Genomic DNA, 16,952 nt, shown 5'->3' on the forward strand with positions numbered 1-16,952 from the left:
TCTTCTTCAGTCTTGAAGCTTTGCTGCATGGTCACATCTCAGCTGTTGGTCGAGTCATGAAGCAGGACTAAGCCTTAGGGAGGAGTCCATAGTTGCATTGATGCATGTAGCCTCCTTCAGATTTTCCCACCTGTTATTTCAAAACTCCCCAGCAGTCAAGGTGTTCATTTGTTTTTGAAACCAGTCAGCCCTTGAGTAGGTGGATAAGATTGCTCAAGATAATCTCACATCTGGACCATCAGTTTTATCCTTGTAACTGGTTCCTTTCCCTTTAATCTCTTCCATCTTTATTCTTCCTTGATTTTAAAAGCCATTTATTTATGTCAGTCTAACTAAAACCTTAAAATTGATTACTCCTGTCCAAAACAATTTTTCTCAACTCTTAATTTTTTTAGCAAAATTACATATTACAGAAAAAGATGTACAAATCTGTTTAAGAATTTTAATTTTTTCCCATTTTTGTATAGTAATATAAAAATGGCTTTCAAATATTTTATTATGACTATGTATAATAAAGTTCTCCCTATAATTTTGTTTCTTCTTGCCTTTTTAACTGTGTTGTCCATATTAAACCCTTCATTGTACTTACATTGCTTATTCAGTGTCCCTTGAACATTTTTTGTATTTTCCTGACTCAGTTATTATTTTCCCTTCTCTTGGAATGTTTATCTTCTGTCATTCTTTTCTTTTTTCCAGATCCTGTGTATTCTTAAAGGAAGACCCAATTTATATTCCTTCCTCTCCCTGAAGTTCTCCAGACCATATAGTGAACTCTAAGTCCTCTACTTGTGGCATTTTTTGTCTGTTCCTCTTATGCAAATAAGTTATATGGAGACTTGTGAGCTTGTATGTGTTCCTAATGAATTCTTAATAGTGAAATTTTTGTGTGTGAATGTTTTCGTTGACTAGATTTTTTTTTAAAGACATTAGTTGGAATTCATGTCTCATGTATCTTTTCTTACACACCAGGAACAAATGCCTAATGTAGGCAATTTATCAAATGTTTATTTAACATGAGTATAGAAAAGACTGTATTTTATTTATCTTTGTGTTACCAGTGCCTAAAGTTGTGCCTGGCCAAAAAAGCTTTGAATAAATGTTTAAATTACATTAAACAAAAAATCTTTAAGTAATAGTATCCTATAAATCTGTAAGTTTGGAATATACCTTTTTATATTGGCCTTTCCCTCTATAGCCTACTCCCACAACTCGGCCTGAGCAAAATTTTTAGTCAATACTGATCAAAATTCAGTCAAGTCTTACTCAATTTTATACCCCTCTCATAGTATAAAACCCAACTTGCCTGGAATCTAGGAGATCTGAACCTACATGCCCTTACGTATTGTTATAGGGAACTATGGGGTAGTGTCCGAGATCTTGAGTTCATATTTCTACGCTGCTGTTTCTAGGAAGGTTGCACTATTCTGGGTAGTCTCTTGTTTCCTGTACTGTAAAAAATGCAGATTGATAATGACTCCTCTTGGAGGTGGTTGTTATGACCAGGTTATCTGGCACCAAATAAATGATCCAAAATGTTAAAATAATAATAGTTATTAATAATCCTCCTCTTTACCTGACAGCAGTTCATATGGTAAAATCATCCAGCACTACAGTAATTGTAACGTAAGTGAATAGTTCGTTCTAAAGTTTCATCATTTAAGTCTCTTCCTAAGATTCAGTCTTTTGACTTTGAAGGTAGGCTTATTGTGAACAAAGGGAAAGAGTGGACTGCAAACTGGGAGACTTGAATTCTACTCCTAGCTTACTCAGATTAATATGTTTAACCATTAACATAAAGTGACCTGATTGTATCATTCTTATCTTTGTACATGACTTAATTCCAGTGGTTTATAAGCTTATTTAAGGCAAGGACCAAGTCTTGCTGAATTTTTTACCTCCCGCTGTGGGTTGGTAAATACATAATGAATGAATACATAGTCAGTTTTCTATCTGTAAAAATAAGGGGTTTGGCCTATCTCTAAGATACCCTCTAGCTCTTAAATATTTTGAATATAGGGGTCAGTGAAATGAACCCCAGCATCGGACAAGATTTGAGGATCAGAAAATATAAACGTGAGTTTTGCCATCTATAGATCTCTTAGTTCTCTAATTTAAGTGGCTAACATATAAAAATGTTTATACACCACCTCAGGTTTAAATGTAATTACTATTAAGGTAAGTTTATTATGTAATTATTGAATTTATATACTGTGTATTTATGTATTTGTTTTTTCCCATGACATAGGTTTTTTTTTTAGGCTTGGTTCAATAAATAACTTTTACCAAAAGAAGAATTCACATTTAAAACTAATTGCTTAATGATAGTATTTTTCTTCTTATCCTTTAATTGTGAATTAGGTACTTTCATGACTTTTAAATTATAAAATGCTCATATTATAAAAAGTATAATATGTCTCTGGGGGAAAATACCAAAATAAATGCCAAATGAAAAAAATCCCAAACAGTACAAAGAGGAGTATATGCTAAAAACTTTAACTCTACTCCTCTAAGTCAATTACTATTAATAACTTACTGTATTTACAAAAGCACCTACTACACACCTACATGGGCTTTTATATCCACATTCTTTTAAAAATAAGCCTTTAGTATTTTACTGTTCCTTGTCAGTAACCTGGTATACAGTAGGTGTTCAGTAATTGTTTAATTAAATTAATCAATTCTTTTTACCAGTCAGTAGCTGGTCAATTTTTCCAGTACACTTAGTTTTTAAAGTACATGTAATTTCCATAGAAGATACGTTTTCAAGGATCTGAGACTAATTTTATTAACTATTGTAAAAGTACAGTCTCTTATCAGTACTAAAATATTAAATGTAAATAAGACTACTCTTGTATGTGGTTTATAAAACCAATCTGTATGCCTTATAGTCATACTGTATATAATAGATTTAGTTCTCAGACTTAATAAAACTTACCTACAGGTTTTACCAGTTTGCTAACTATGATGAAACTCCCTAAATCATTAAGTTCCTGAATTATAAGGTGAATTAATAAGAAGTTACACAATCCTAGAATTTGAAGAAATGCTATGTGGTATACTTCTTATTCGAATATAAATAGCTTCTTTCTTAATAAAAAGGGCTCAGTTTCCCAAACACTTCCTCTTTTAGGTTAGAGTATTTGGAAAGGTATTTGCTTGTGCTAGAAAAGAACTATGGCCAAATCTAAAGAAGTATATTTATTTTGGTATTATATTACCTCTTTATTAGCCTTAAAATTCCAAGTACATTTTATTTATAAAATCATAGGTTAGTCCAATCAAAATTGAGGTTTCTTTCTTCCATAAATAATTTTTTTTCTGACATGGAGCAAATTTTAACGAATTAGATTTTGCTTTTGTGACATCATAGATATTACTGTTTTAAAAGGCATCTGAATTTTTTTTCTTGGAGAATACAGAGTTGTTGGCTTGGAACTAAAAAATATTTAGAATATATTTTCAGTGGTCATAATAATACCAAGTTGAAAGTTGAACTGTGTGTTTGATTTCCCCAAGGGCTCTCCCACTGTATAGATGAGTTCTTTGAAACTTTCAGTGTAATGTAGTAATAATGTCATGTGAACAGACGGGCTCCAATCAAGGACTTTATTTATGATTAAAAATGAGGAAGAGAAAGAAATACCTAGAAAACCAACATTACTTGGATACTTAACATAATAAAAAATATTTATCTGAAATCAACAACTAACATATGTAACAGTCTATGAAATTAAGGAATAAAATAATCAGGTCTGGTATTACAATACTAGAATATTAGTTGATAAAAGTTCATTCTGTTGCATGTATCTGTTTTAATACACAGTTTGGAGACGTCAGAATAGCTAATGCAGAGCTAAGGCATGTGACTAAGAGCAGATGGTATTTTTGGTTAGGGCAGTAATGGCCAGATAAACTAATATATCAGGAAAATGTAGATGTTAAATAGGTCAAAGAATATGAATAGAAAATTCACACACCTAAAGAAGGTAGATTGCCAGTATATTTTTCAAAGAATGTTCAAATTCATCAGGAATCAGAGATGCTTAAACAAGTATAATTTTATAGTACATTAAATTGGTGAGATTAAAAATAATAATACCCAGTATTGACAACTGCTTTTATGTACTGCTGATGGAACTCAGCTGTGTATACTTATTTTGGAAAGCAGTTTAAGGAATAGGTATCAGTAGCCTTAGTGATGTGGCAAGCTTAATTTAAAAAGCAAGATATGAAATTGTATGCATTCAGTTTTTGCAAAAATATCTACACATACTTAGACAAGGGAAAAAGAGTTCAAAAGAGTATCTTGAAATTCTGGGAGAAATTTTAATGATCTTATCCCTACCTTTAGTGGAATTGGGATAGTTTATCCTAGTTTTCTATGTACCCTTATTTTTGTAATTATTTATAATAAGTGTATTTCATATAATTGGAGGATAAAGCTCTTATTGTGTGGTACAAAACATTGGAGAAAATGGTTCGTTAGATTAATCTATTTTTAGAGCTGAAAATTTTAGGTACCACATATAGTACCTAAAATTCAGTACCTTCAGTTCATCCACTATATTTTGAAATTTATTTCCTTTCTTTTTGTGAATTAGGTTCTAGCTTTGAACTTCTGTTTCAATTTCAAACAAAGGAGGGAAAACATAAATTTTTTTTGTAATTCAAGACAATAAATAATAGTGATTTTCCAGTACTACAACTTGAATTATTAAATTTAGATCCTGATCTGTGTTTAACTGTTTTCCTTCCCTATACATCCAAGTTTTTAAATTTTTTCTAGTATTTTATTTAGAAAATTTCCAAACTTGAAAAGTCAAAAGAATTTTTATACCCATATACCTCCACCTACTTTCTACAATGAAGATTTTACTATACTTGCTTATCACAGACCTATACATCTCTCCAACTCTCTATCCATCCAAAATCCATCTTATTTTTTTATGCATTTCAAATTAAGTTGCAGATATCAGTATACGTTCCTGTAAATACTTTAGCATGGATATTGTTAACTAGAACTCAATATTTAGAATTCTCTGTTTTTCTTTTGAGATGAAATTTAAAGGCAATGAAACATGTTTTAAGTATAGTATTTAATGAGTTTTGACAGATTAATATACCTGGGATAACCCTGTTAATATATAGAAAATCCTGTCAATATATAGAAAATATAGAAAATTATTGTCACTCCAGGAAGTTCCCTTATGTTTCTTCCCATTCAATTCCCACTCTTTCCAGTCCCCAACTCCAAGAACTACTGTTAAAATTTTTTCTTACCATAAATTACTATTGCCTGTTCTAAAACTTTATTAAATGAAATTATATAGTATGTAATTTTGTATAAGGCTTCTTTTATTCAGCATAAGTCATTGTGATTCACTCATGTTGCATGTGTCTTTATTGCTGAGTAGTGTTCCTAAGATCAGCCCATTTTTAATGTACTATCTGTGGTACTATCATTATTTGATGTTTTTGGCTTATGCCTAAATGAAATTATGCTGTAATTATACTGAGAAATACTATAATATTTTTGTTTATGCTGTCTTAAAACTTAAGTTAGTAGCAAGTTATTATTCCTCAGATATAATTAAACTGCAGAGAAATTAAATGCTTCTCTGGATAGATTTACAGTGTACTAAGGAGAGTATTATATATAGAATTTCAAAGAGTTCACCTGAATAGAAATTTAAAGATAAGTGGTACTTTGATAATGACATAGTGCTATTTGAAGTCAACCATATCAATTATTGGCATCTGCTGATTGTTTTAAAAGGAGGTGAGGGAGACCTATGAGAAGTCATAATTTATATTCCTATAACTTGCATTTGTTTGTCCAGATAACATTTTCGGAACACAAATAATATTTCCTTAGATCAATATATAAAATATTAAGTACTATGTAAAGTAGCACGGTTTAATAAGAGTTGACCTAGCCTCTAATTTATCCCTTTTTTGCATTAACTAGACATGTTACCCTAAATAAAGTATCAGCTTTGATTTCTTCATTTAGATGGGAATATTTATATAGTATTTTCTATTTAGGGACAGTTAAAAAACTGCCAAAAGCCAAGGACTCTCCCCTATCACCATGCTTTTAAACATAGGACTCCTACTAAAGTTCCTCTATTCACTTTTTGCATCCCACATTACAGGTCAATATATGAAGTCTTTAGGAATCAACTGTGTTCTCTCTCTTACTTAAGCCCACATCCATTTCATTACCAGAATATGTTACTTCTACATCAAAAAATAACCTAAATCCGACTATTTCTTCTCACATCTCTACTGCCACTGTTCTGATCATCTTTTACCAACATGACTATAATAGCCTCTTAATTGGTCTCTCTACGAACCACTTTCCCTACAGCAGTCAAAACGATTTTCTGAAAATGTATTTGTTTTTGTTGTTCCCATTATCCTAGGAATAAAATTCAGACGCTTTACAATGGTTTTCAAATTGGTTTTCACTGGCCTCTTTTGTTACACTGGTCAGTAGACATTTGGTTTCTTTGTACTTTGTTGCCATTGTGAATAATGTTAATGAACATTTATGAACAAATTCTTGTGTGAACATAGGTTTCTAGTTCTCTTGGGTATACACCTAGGAGTGGAATTGCTCAGTCATATGGTAATTCTGTGCTTAGCTTTTTGACGAACTGCTATGCTTTTCCAAAGTACGTTCTGTTTTTTGAAACTGTTGTTTTGCTTTATTTATTTTGTAGGCACTTACCTTGTTGGACTCAATCTACAAATCAGGCAGCAGCCCATACTTCATTTCAATTTTTTTTTGTCTTTAGCTGGGCTGATTGCAAAATATCCTGTGTGTGCATTGTTAAGGCGTTAGCCAGAGATTTGGTCAGGGAAACTTGAATTATTTTAAAGTAGTTTAGTTGGTGTGAGCTTTTTACCTTAGTTTATTCTTTTAATAAAATCCCTAGATCTTAGAATCATAGTTTTGTTACTGAAAATCATAGGTAATTGATTTGCAATCCTTTATTTTGGTAACTGAATAAAAATCTGTTAAATTCTTTTACTTTTCTCTTTGCTAACAGATCGAGCTGGGAGCATTAGTACCCTTGATTCTTTGGACTTTGCAAGATATTCAGATGATGGTAACAGGGAAACAGATGAGAGAGTGGCGGGTGAGTAAGATTGTAAAGACTGATTTGTATTCTTTGACATTCCAGAAATAATAAAATGAGTGAAAAGCTTTCTTCTACAATTTGGTATGTGAATATAATTATATAGTTTATATACAAAGTTATGTTACTAATTTTTGGGCTACAGGGAACGTCCCAATCCCCAGATTCCTCTTTCTATGGTTCTGTGAGTTTCTGCTTATGCACACCTACAGTCTGCTGATTACATCAGTAATATTTAAAAATTTTAAAAACAAATCATTTGAATAATTTTAGGGCTAATTTATCCTATAAATTGTATCAGTTGTTAAGTAACATTAAGTTATATATAATTATATAACAAATATTAGATAGTATGTATTTTATGTTATGTATTAAACATTAAAGACATGGTATTTTAATAGAACTGACAAACTATATCTAGTTTTTATATTTTATTATTTTGTAATTATATTATTGTGTATTAGAAAATAAACCCTACCCAGAAATTGACCACATAATTAATTTCTTTTAATTTTTTTCCTTTTTCCAGTTAAAAACCTAAATTTTACATTTAGTCAGATTTAAGAAGTTCATCATTCTCATTATTTAGGTATTTTAGTATTTTTAATTAAGGATAACATTGATATAAAAGCAAAATGTTATTAAGCATAACTAAGAGTAAAATATTATAAATGCATAGTATTTTTTTGTTTGTTTGTTTGTTTGTTTGTGAGGGCATCTCTCATATTTATTGATCAAATGGTTGTTAACAACAATAAAATTCTGTATAGGGGAGTCAATGCTCAATGCACAATCATTAATCCACCCCAAGCCTAATTTTCGTCATTCTCCAATCTTCTGAGGCATAACAAACAAGTTCTTACATGGAGAACAAATTCTTACATAGTGAATAAGTTCTTACATGGTGAACAGTACAAGGGCAGCCATCACAGAAACCTTCGCTCATGCATTATGAACTATAAACAGACAGTTCAAATATGAATACTCATTTGGTTTTTATACTTGATTTATATGTGGATACCACATTTCTCTCTTTATTATTATTATTTTTAGTAAAATGCTGAAGTGGTAGGTAGATACAAGGTAAAGGTAGAAAACATAGTTTAGTGTTGTAAGAGAGCAAATGTAGATGATCAGGTGTGTGCCTGTAGACTATGTGTTAGTCCAAGCTAGACAAGGGCAATAAAACATCCACGTATGCAGAAGATTTCTCTCAGAACGGGGGGGTGAGGTACTAAGCCTCACCTCTGTTGATCCCCAATTTCTCACCTGATCACCCCCCTGCGACTGTGCCTGTCTTAGGTTGTTCCTCCCTTGAGGAATCTTACCCATCTCTGGCTAACCAGTCATCTTCCGGGGCCATACAGGGAAATGTAAAGTTGGTAAGTGAGAGAGAAGCCTTATTGTTTGAAATGGTTAGCTTTTTACTTCTTTGCATATTAATGCCCTGTAGCTTCTATGCCCAGCATTTGTCTTGAGGTATATTTACCACTTGGAAAAATTATGATACTCGGTAAATTTGATATGAGGCACGAATTCTATTTAAGGGTTGTAATTAGGAAGGAAGAAGAAAAGCTATAGAAGTAGCAGGCGGAAGAAAACATGGGAAGATTGATTATTTCTTTGACATATCTTCTTGTAGAGTAACTTCAGCATGTATAGGTTTTAAGCTACTACTTAAATTGCGCACACACATTAACATAATAGGAGTATAGTTACATAACCAAAGCATACCTGTAATTACCAGACATCTCCAGTGAAACAAAGAAAACCAGTTAGGCACCTTAGGCATTTGTGAAAACTTATCTATGATATGGTGGATATTGTCCAACTGAACTTGAACAGTCGGAGAGAAATCAGACAAATTAAAACAACCCATTCCTGGGGAATGTTCATATCCCTTATGTTCTTTTAACAGTAAATAGTCTGTAGTTGTAAGATTTTGGAGCACTACAATTTGCACTTCTCCTAATTCTTGATTGAGTTCCAACAGTATAGATCCAGTCAAATTTGTTGTTTTACTGTATGCACAGGCCAGCTTAGATATCTCCTTCTTCATTCCCATGGCAAGTCCAGGAGCTGGTGGGATGAGTGCATCTACTGCTGTAGCAGTGCGTGGATCTTTGTTGGGGTTTTTTGATGATCATCTTCTGGCATGAGTCTTCCCGAGAGTGCTGATGTTGGAAGTTCTTTTTCATATTGTATCTTAGTTCATTTTCGGGGTAGCCCAATTAGGCTTTGATCCTCTGTATAAACACAAACAGACCCTTTGCCTATGCTTTTATATGCCCTTTATACCCTTGTGTAGAACTCATTGGAGGTTACCACACAGGAACTGCCCTTTTTTTTTTTTTTTGGTATCACTAATCTACACTTACATGACAAATATTATGTTTACTAGGCTCTCCCCTATACCAGGTCCCCCCTATAAATCCCTTTACAGTCACTGTCCATCAGCATAGCAAAATGTTGTAGAATCACTACTTGCCTTCTCTGTGTTGTACAGCCCTCCCTTTTCTCCTACCCCCCCATGCATGCTAATCTTAATACCCCCCTACTTCTCCCCCACCTTATCCCTCCCTAACCACCCATCCTCCCCATTCCCTTTCCCTTTGGTACCTGTTAGTCCATTGTTGAGTTCTGTGATTCTGCTGCTGTTTTGTTCCTTCAGTTTTCCCTTTGTTCTTATATTCCACAGATAAGTGAAATCATTTGGTATTTCTCTTTCTCCGCTTGGCTTGTTTCACTGAGCATAATACCCTCCAGCTCCATCCATGTTGCTGCAAATGGTAGGATTTGCCCTTTTCTTACGGCTGAGTAGTATTTCATTGTGTATATGTACCACATCTTCTTTATCCATTCATCTATCGATGGACATTTAGGTTGCTTCCAATTCTTGGCTATTGTAAATAGTGCTGTGATAAACATAGGGGTGCACTGATCTTTCTCATACTTGATTGCTGCATTCTAGGGTAAATTCCTAGGAGTGCAATTCCTGGGTCAAATGGTAGGTCTGTTTTGAGCATTTTGATGTACCTCCATACTGCTTTCCACAATGGTTGAACTAATTTACATTCCCACCAGCAGTGTAGGAGGGTTCCCCTTTCTCAACAGCCTCGCCAACATTTGTTGTTGTCTGTCTTTTGGATGGCAGCCATCCTTACTGGTGTGAGGTGATACCTCATTGTAGTTTTAATTTGCATTTCTCTGATAATTAGCGACGTGGAGCATCTTTTCATGTGTCTGTTGGCCATCTGTATTTCTTTTTTGGAGAACTGTCTGTTCAGTTCCTCTGCCCATTTTTTAATTGGGTTATTTGTTTTTTGTTTGTTGAGGCATGTAAGCTCTTTATATATTCTGGACGTCAAGCCTTTATCGGATGTGTCATTTTCAAATATATTCTCCCATACTGTAGAGTTCCTTTTTGTTCTATTGATGGTGTCTTTTGCTGTACAGAAGCTTTTCAGCTTAATATAGTCCCACTTATTCATTTTTGCTGTTGTTTTCCTTGCCCGGGGAGTTATGTTCAAGAAGAGGTCACTCATTTTTATGTCTAAGAGATTTTTGCCTATGTTTTCTTCCAAGAGTTTAATGGTTTCATGACTTACATTCAGGTATTTGATCCATTTTGAGTTTACTTTTGTATATGGGGTTAGACAATGGTCCAGTTTCATTCTCCTACATGTAGCTGTCCAGTTTTGCCAGCACCATCTGTTGAAGAGACTGTCATTTCGCCATTGTATGTCCTTGGCTCCTGTATCAAATATTAATTGACCATATATGTCTGGGTTAATGTCTGGATTCTCTAGTCTGTTCCATTGGTCTGTGGCTCTGTTCTTGTGCCAATACCAAATTGTCTTGATTACTATGGCTTTATAGTAGAGCTTGAAGTTGGGGAGTGAGATCCCCCCTACTTTATTCTTCTTTCTCAGGATTGCTTTGGCTATTCGGGGTCTTTGGTGTTTCCATATGAATTTTTGAATTATTTGTTCCAGTTCATTGAAGAATGTTGCTGGTAGTTTCATAGGGATTGCATCCAATCTGTGTATTGCTTTGGGCAGGATGGCCATTTTGACGATATTAATTCTTCCTAGCCACGAGCATGGGATGAGTTTCCATCTGTTAGTGTCCCGTTTAATTTCTCTTAAGAGTGACTTGTAGTTTTCAGAGTATAAGTCTTTCACTTCCTTGGTTAGGTTTATTCCTAGGTATTTTATTTTTTTTGATGCAATTGTGAATGGAGTTGTTTTCCTGATTTCTCTTTCTGTTGGTTCATTGTTAGTGTATAGGAAAGCCACAGATTTCTGTGTGTTGATTTTGTATCCTGAAACTTTGCTGTATTCCAGTATCAGTTCTAGTAGTTTTGGGGTGGAGTCTTTAGGGTTTTTTATGTACAGTATCATGTCCTCTGCAAATAGTGACAGTTTAACTTCTTCTTTACCAATCTGGATTCCTTGTATTTCTTTGTTTTGTCTGATTGCTGTGGCTAGGATCTCCAGTACTATGTTAAATAACAGTGGAGAGAGTGGGCATCCCTGTCTAGTTCCCGATCTCAGAGGAAATGCTTTCAGCTTCTCGCTGTTCAATATAATGTTGGCTGTGGGTTTATCGTAGATGGCCTTTATTATGTTGAGGTACTTGCCCTCTATTCCCATTTTGCTGAGAGTTTTTATCATGAATGGATGTTGAACTTTGTCAAATGCTTTTTCAGCATCTATGGAGATGATCATGTGGTTTTTGTCTTTCTTTTTGTTGATGTGGTGGATGATGTTGATGGACTTTCGAATGTTGTACCATCCTTGCATCCCTGGGATGAATCCCACTTGGTCATGGTGTAGGATCCTTTTGATGTATTTTTGAATTCAGTTTGCTAATATTTTGTTGAGTATTTTTGCGTCTATGTTCATCAGGGATATTGGTCTGTAGTTTTCTTTTTTGGTGGGGTCTTTGCCTGGTTTTGGTATTAGGGTGATGTTAGCTTCATAGAATGAGTTTGGCAGTATCCCCTCCTCCTCTATTTTTTGGAAAACTTTAAGGAGAATGGGTATTATGTCTTCCCTGTATGTCTGATAAAATTCCGAGGTAAATCCATCTGGCCCGGGGGTTTTGTTCTTTGGTAGTTTTTTGATTACCGCTTCAATTTCGTTGCTGGTAATTGGTCTGTTTAGATTTTCTGTTTCTTTCTGGGTCAGTCTTGGAAGGTTGTATATTTCTAGGAAGTTGTCCATTTCTCCTAAGTTTCCCAGCTTGTTAACATAGGTTTTCATAGTAGTCTCTAATAATTCTTTGTATTTCTGTGGGGTCCGTCGTGATTTTTCCTTTCTTGTTTCTGATACTGTTGATTTTTGTTGACTCTCTTTTCTTCTTAATAAGTCTGGCTAGAGGCTTATCTATTTTGTTTATTTTCTCAAAGAACCAGCTCTTGGTTTCATTGATTTTTGCTATTGTTTTATTCTTCTCAATTTTATTTATTTCTTCTCTGATCTTTATTATGTCCCTCCTTCTGCTGACCTTAGGCCTCATTTGTTCTTCTTTTTCCAATTTCGATAATTGTGACATTAGACCATTCATTTGGGATTGTTCTTCCTTTTTTAAATATGCTTGGATTGCTATATACTTTCCTCTTAAGACTGCTTTTGCTGCATCCCACAGAAGTTGGGGCTTTGTGTTGTTGTTGTCATTTGTTTCCATATATTGCTGGATCTCCATTTTGATTTGGTCATTGATCCATTGATTATTTAGGAGCGTGTTGTTAAGCCTCCATGTGTTTGTGAGCCTCTTTGCTTTCTTTGTACAGTTTATTTCTCGTTTTATGCCTTTGTGGTCTGAAAAGTTGGTTGGTAGGATTTCAATCTTTTGGAATTTTCTGAGGCTCTTTTTGTGGCCTAGTATGTGGTCTATTCTGGAGAATGTTCCATGTTCACTTGAGAAGAATGTATATCCTGTTGCTTTTGGATGTAGAGTTCTGTAGATGTCTATTAGGTCCATCTGCTCTACTGTGTTGTTCAGTGCTTCTGTGTCCTTACTTATTTTCTGCCCAGTGGATCTATCCTTTGGGGTGAGTGGTGTGTTGAAGTCTCCTGGAATGAATGCGTTGCAGTCTATTTCCCCCTTTAGTTCTGTTAGTATTTGTTTCACATATGCTGGTGCTCCTGTGTTGGGTGCATATATATTTAGAATGGTTATATCCTCTTTTTGGACTGAGCCCTTTATCATTATGTAGTGTCCTTCTTTATCTCTTGTTACTTTCTTTGTTTTGAAGTCTATTTTGTCTGATATTAGTACTGCAACCCCTGCTTTCTTCTCGCTGTTGTTTGCTTGAAATATGTTTTTCCATCCCTTGACTTTTAGTCTGTACATGTCTTTGGGTTTGAGGTGAGTTTCTTGTAAGCAGCATATAGATGGGTCTTGCTTTTTTTATCCATTCTATTACTCTATGTCTTTTGATTGGTGCATTCAGCCCATTAACATTTAGGGTGACTATTGAAAGATATGCACTTATTGCCATTGCAGGCTTTAAATTCGTGGTTACCAAAGGTTCAAGGTTAGCCTCTTTAGTATCTTACTGCCTAACTTAGCTCGCTTATTGAGCTGTTATATACACTGTCTGGAGATTCTTTTCTTCTCTCCCTTCTTGTTCCTCCTCCTCGATTCTTCATATGTTGGGTGTTTTGTGCTGTGCTCTTTCTAGGAGTGCTCCCATCTAGAGCAGTCCCTGTAAGATGTTCTGTAGAGGTGGTTTGTGGGAAGCAAATTCCCTCAGCTTTTGTTTGTCTGGGAATTGTTTAATCCCACCATCATATTTGAATGATAGTCATGCTGGATACAGTATCCTTGGTTCAAGGCCCTTCTGTTTCATTGTATTAAATATATCATGCCATTCTCTTCTGGCCTGTAGGGTTTCTGTCGAGAAGTGTGATGTTAGCCTGATGGGTTTTCCTTTATAGGTGACCTTTTTCTCTCTAGCTGTCTTTAAAACTCTTTCCTTGTCCTCGATCTTTGCCATTTTAATTATTATGTGTCTTGGTGTTGTCCTCCTTGGATACTTTCTGTTGGGGGTTCTGTGTGTTTCCGTGATCTGTTTGATTATTTCCTCCCCCAGTTTGGGGAAGTTTTCAGCAGTTATTTCTTCTAAGATACTTTCCATCTCTTTTCCTCTCTCTTCTTCTTCTGGAACCCCTATAATACGGATATTGTTCCTTTTGGATTGGTCACACAGTTCTCTTAATATTGTTTCATTCCTGGAGATCCTTTTGTCTCTCTCTATGTCAGCTTCTATGCATTCCTGTTCTCTGATTTCAATTCCATCAATGGCCTCTTGCATCCTATCCATTCTGCTTATAAACCCTTCCAGAGTTTGTTTCATTTCTGCGATCTCCTTTCTGGCATCTGTGATCTCCCTCCGGACTTCATCCCATTTCTCTTGCGTATTTCTCAGCATCTCTGTCAGCATGTTTATGATTCTTATTTTGAATTCTTTTTCAGGAAGACTGGTTAGGTCTGTCTCCTTCTCTGGTGTTGTCTCTGTGATCTTTGTCTCCCTGTAGCTTTGCCTTTTCATGGTGACAGGAATAGTCTGCAGAACTGGGACGAGTGACGGCTGGAAGGACTTCCCTTCTTGTTGGTTTGTGGCCCTCCTCTCCTGGGAGAACAGCGGCCTCTAGTGGCTTGTGCTGCGCAGCTGCGCGCAGACAGGGTTTCTGCTTCCTGCCCGGCTGCTATGGAGTTAATCTCCGCTGTTGCTGTGGGCGTGGCCTGGCTCGGGCAGCTACTCCAAAGTGGTGGAGTCACGTTGGAGGGGGAGCGGCTGGGAGGCTATTTATCGCCGTAAGGGGCCTCCCTGCTCCCTGCAGCCCAGGGGTTAGGGTGCCCAGAGATCCCCGAATTCCCTACCTCTGGATTTAGTGTCCTGCCCTGCCCCTTTAAGTCTTCCAAAGAGCACCCCCCAAAACAAAACAACGACCACAAAAAAAAAAAATTTTTTTTTAATTAAAAAAAAAAAAAAAAAGGTGGCCGTTCGTTTTTCTTTATTCTCTGGCGCCAGCCTCAGGCATCTGCTCACTGGTCTTGCTGCCCTGTTTCCCTAGTATTGGGGTCCCTATCCCTTTAAGACTTCCAAAAAGCGCTCGCCAAAACAAAACAGCAAAAAAGAAATGGTCGCTCGCTTTTCTGGTGTCCTCTGGCGCCAGGCCACCGGTGCCCGCTCACTGTTCTTGCTGCCCTGTTTCCCTAGTATTGGGGTCCCTATCCCTTTAAGACTTCCAAAAAGCACTCGTAAAACAAAACAGCCAAAAAAAAAAAAATTGGTCGCTCGCTTTTCTTATGTCCTCCGGCGCCCAGCCTCCGGTGCCCACTCACTGTTCTTGCTGCCCTGTTTTCCTAGTATCGAGGGCCCTGCACTCTGGCCCGGATGGCTGGGGCTGGGTGTTCGGCAGCCCTGGGCTCCGTCTCCCTCCCGCTCTGCCTGCTCTTCTCCCGCCGGGAGCTGGGGGGAGGGGCGCTCGGCTCCCGCGGGGCCGGGGCTTGTATCTTACCCCCTTCGCGAGGCACTGGGTTCTCTCAGGTGCGGATGTGGTCTGGATATTGTCCTATGTCCTCTTGTCTTTATTCTAGGAAGGGTTGTCTTTGTTATATTTTCATAGATATATGTGGTTTTGGGAGGAGATTTCCGCTGCTCTACTCACGCCGCCATCTTCTGCCCATCCCTTTAATGCATAGTATTTTTATATCAAAAGATTATACTCTAAATTTGAGGGCTTAAAGTAATTTTTGATGCTATGCAGTATATATAAATAAGTGCTGTCTTTCATCTTCATTGGAAATGGGAAGGAAAATATGTATTATTCCAAGAGAAAGATTCCAGACTTTAAGTTTTTTGGGCAGCAATGTGTGATGTATGGTGAAACTTCATGAAAAAGTTTCAGTTACTCACAATTCCTATTTCTAAAACGATTTCTGAGTCTTTCTTAACCATTGGTACTAACTTAAAAGTTTATCAGAAGATGAGTAATCCAGAAATGATGATTATTCCATCACCTGTCATTGGATCACAATTAAATCTCTCTGAGAGAGTACAAAAATCTCTTTATTGTTTCCCTTCATCAGTCATGGGCAGAAGGAGGTTATAGATAACACAGGTATTGGGTCCATTGCCCCACCACACAAATGTATGGTCTAACCCCAACCTTTAATAGGCTGTTGATATGTAGGAGACAAATAGATAGTACATTTGTTTTCAAGCATCATTCTTACCATCTTTTTCCTAAATGTAAAAACCTGGTTATTTTTTTAAAGTCTGCACAGCTTTTCTTTCAAAGAGGAAGAGGTCTCTAAATGAACAAATGTTGATTGAGTACTTGCACTGTTCCAGGCACTGTGCTGGGTGCTTTATATAAAATATTTTATTTAATCTTGTTAATAGTCTTACAAAATAGGGCATGATATCCTTACTTTGTAGATCAGAAAACTAAGGCTTATGAGATTGAGAAATTTGCCCAATAGCCTCCATATGGTAAGGGGCAAGACCAGGTTATGAACATGTAGGTTTTTATTCCAGAGACCCCAATACATCTTTTAGTTCCAGGCTGAAGCTTTGACCCATCTGTGCATTCATGTGGGTAGCACTATCCTGTCTTTCCCTTATAAGACTCTTTCAACATCCATTTTCTTTTAAAAGAACTAAAATTTTTACAGCTTTTTATTTTAGATATTTTCCATTTCTGAATTTAAAAGTGTTAATTGTAACATAAAAATGATTTAAGAAGTAGTAGACACTAAACAAAAATGAGCTTGATCTGACTTTTTAGT

General features: G+C 35.8%; 1 protein-coding gene across 9 annotated transcripts in view; it reads left to right on the plus strand.

The window, feature by feature from the left end:
• Window positions 1–16,952, plus strand: part of RELCH (RAB11 binding and LisH domain, coiled-coil and HEAT repeat containing) — a 128,623-nt gene that overhangs the window by 20,121 nt on the left and 91,550 nt on the right. For all 9 annotated transcript variants that reach the window (XR_005022936.2, XM_036876694.2, XM_036876698.2 and 6 more), the window contains exon 2: window positions 7,056–7,145. Coding sequence is in view for 8 of the 9 variants with exons in the window: in XM_036876694.2 (XP_036732589.2) it covers window positions 7,056–7,145 (90 nt within the window). In the remaining variant the exon portion in view is untranslated. The remainder of the gene's footprint in view (window positions 1–7,055; window positions 7,146–16,952) is intronic.

The sequence above is a fragment of the Manis pentadactyla genome, chromosome 6, assembly GCF_030020395.1.
Source record: "Manis pentadactyla isolate mManPen7 chromosome 6, mManPen7.hap1, whole genome shotgun sequence".
Lineage (NCBI taxonomy): Eukaryota > Metazoa > Chordata > Mammalia > Pholidota > Manidae > Manis > Manis pentadactyla.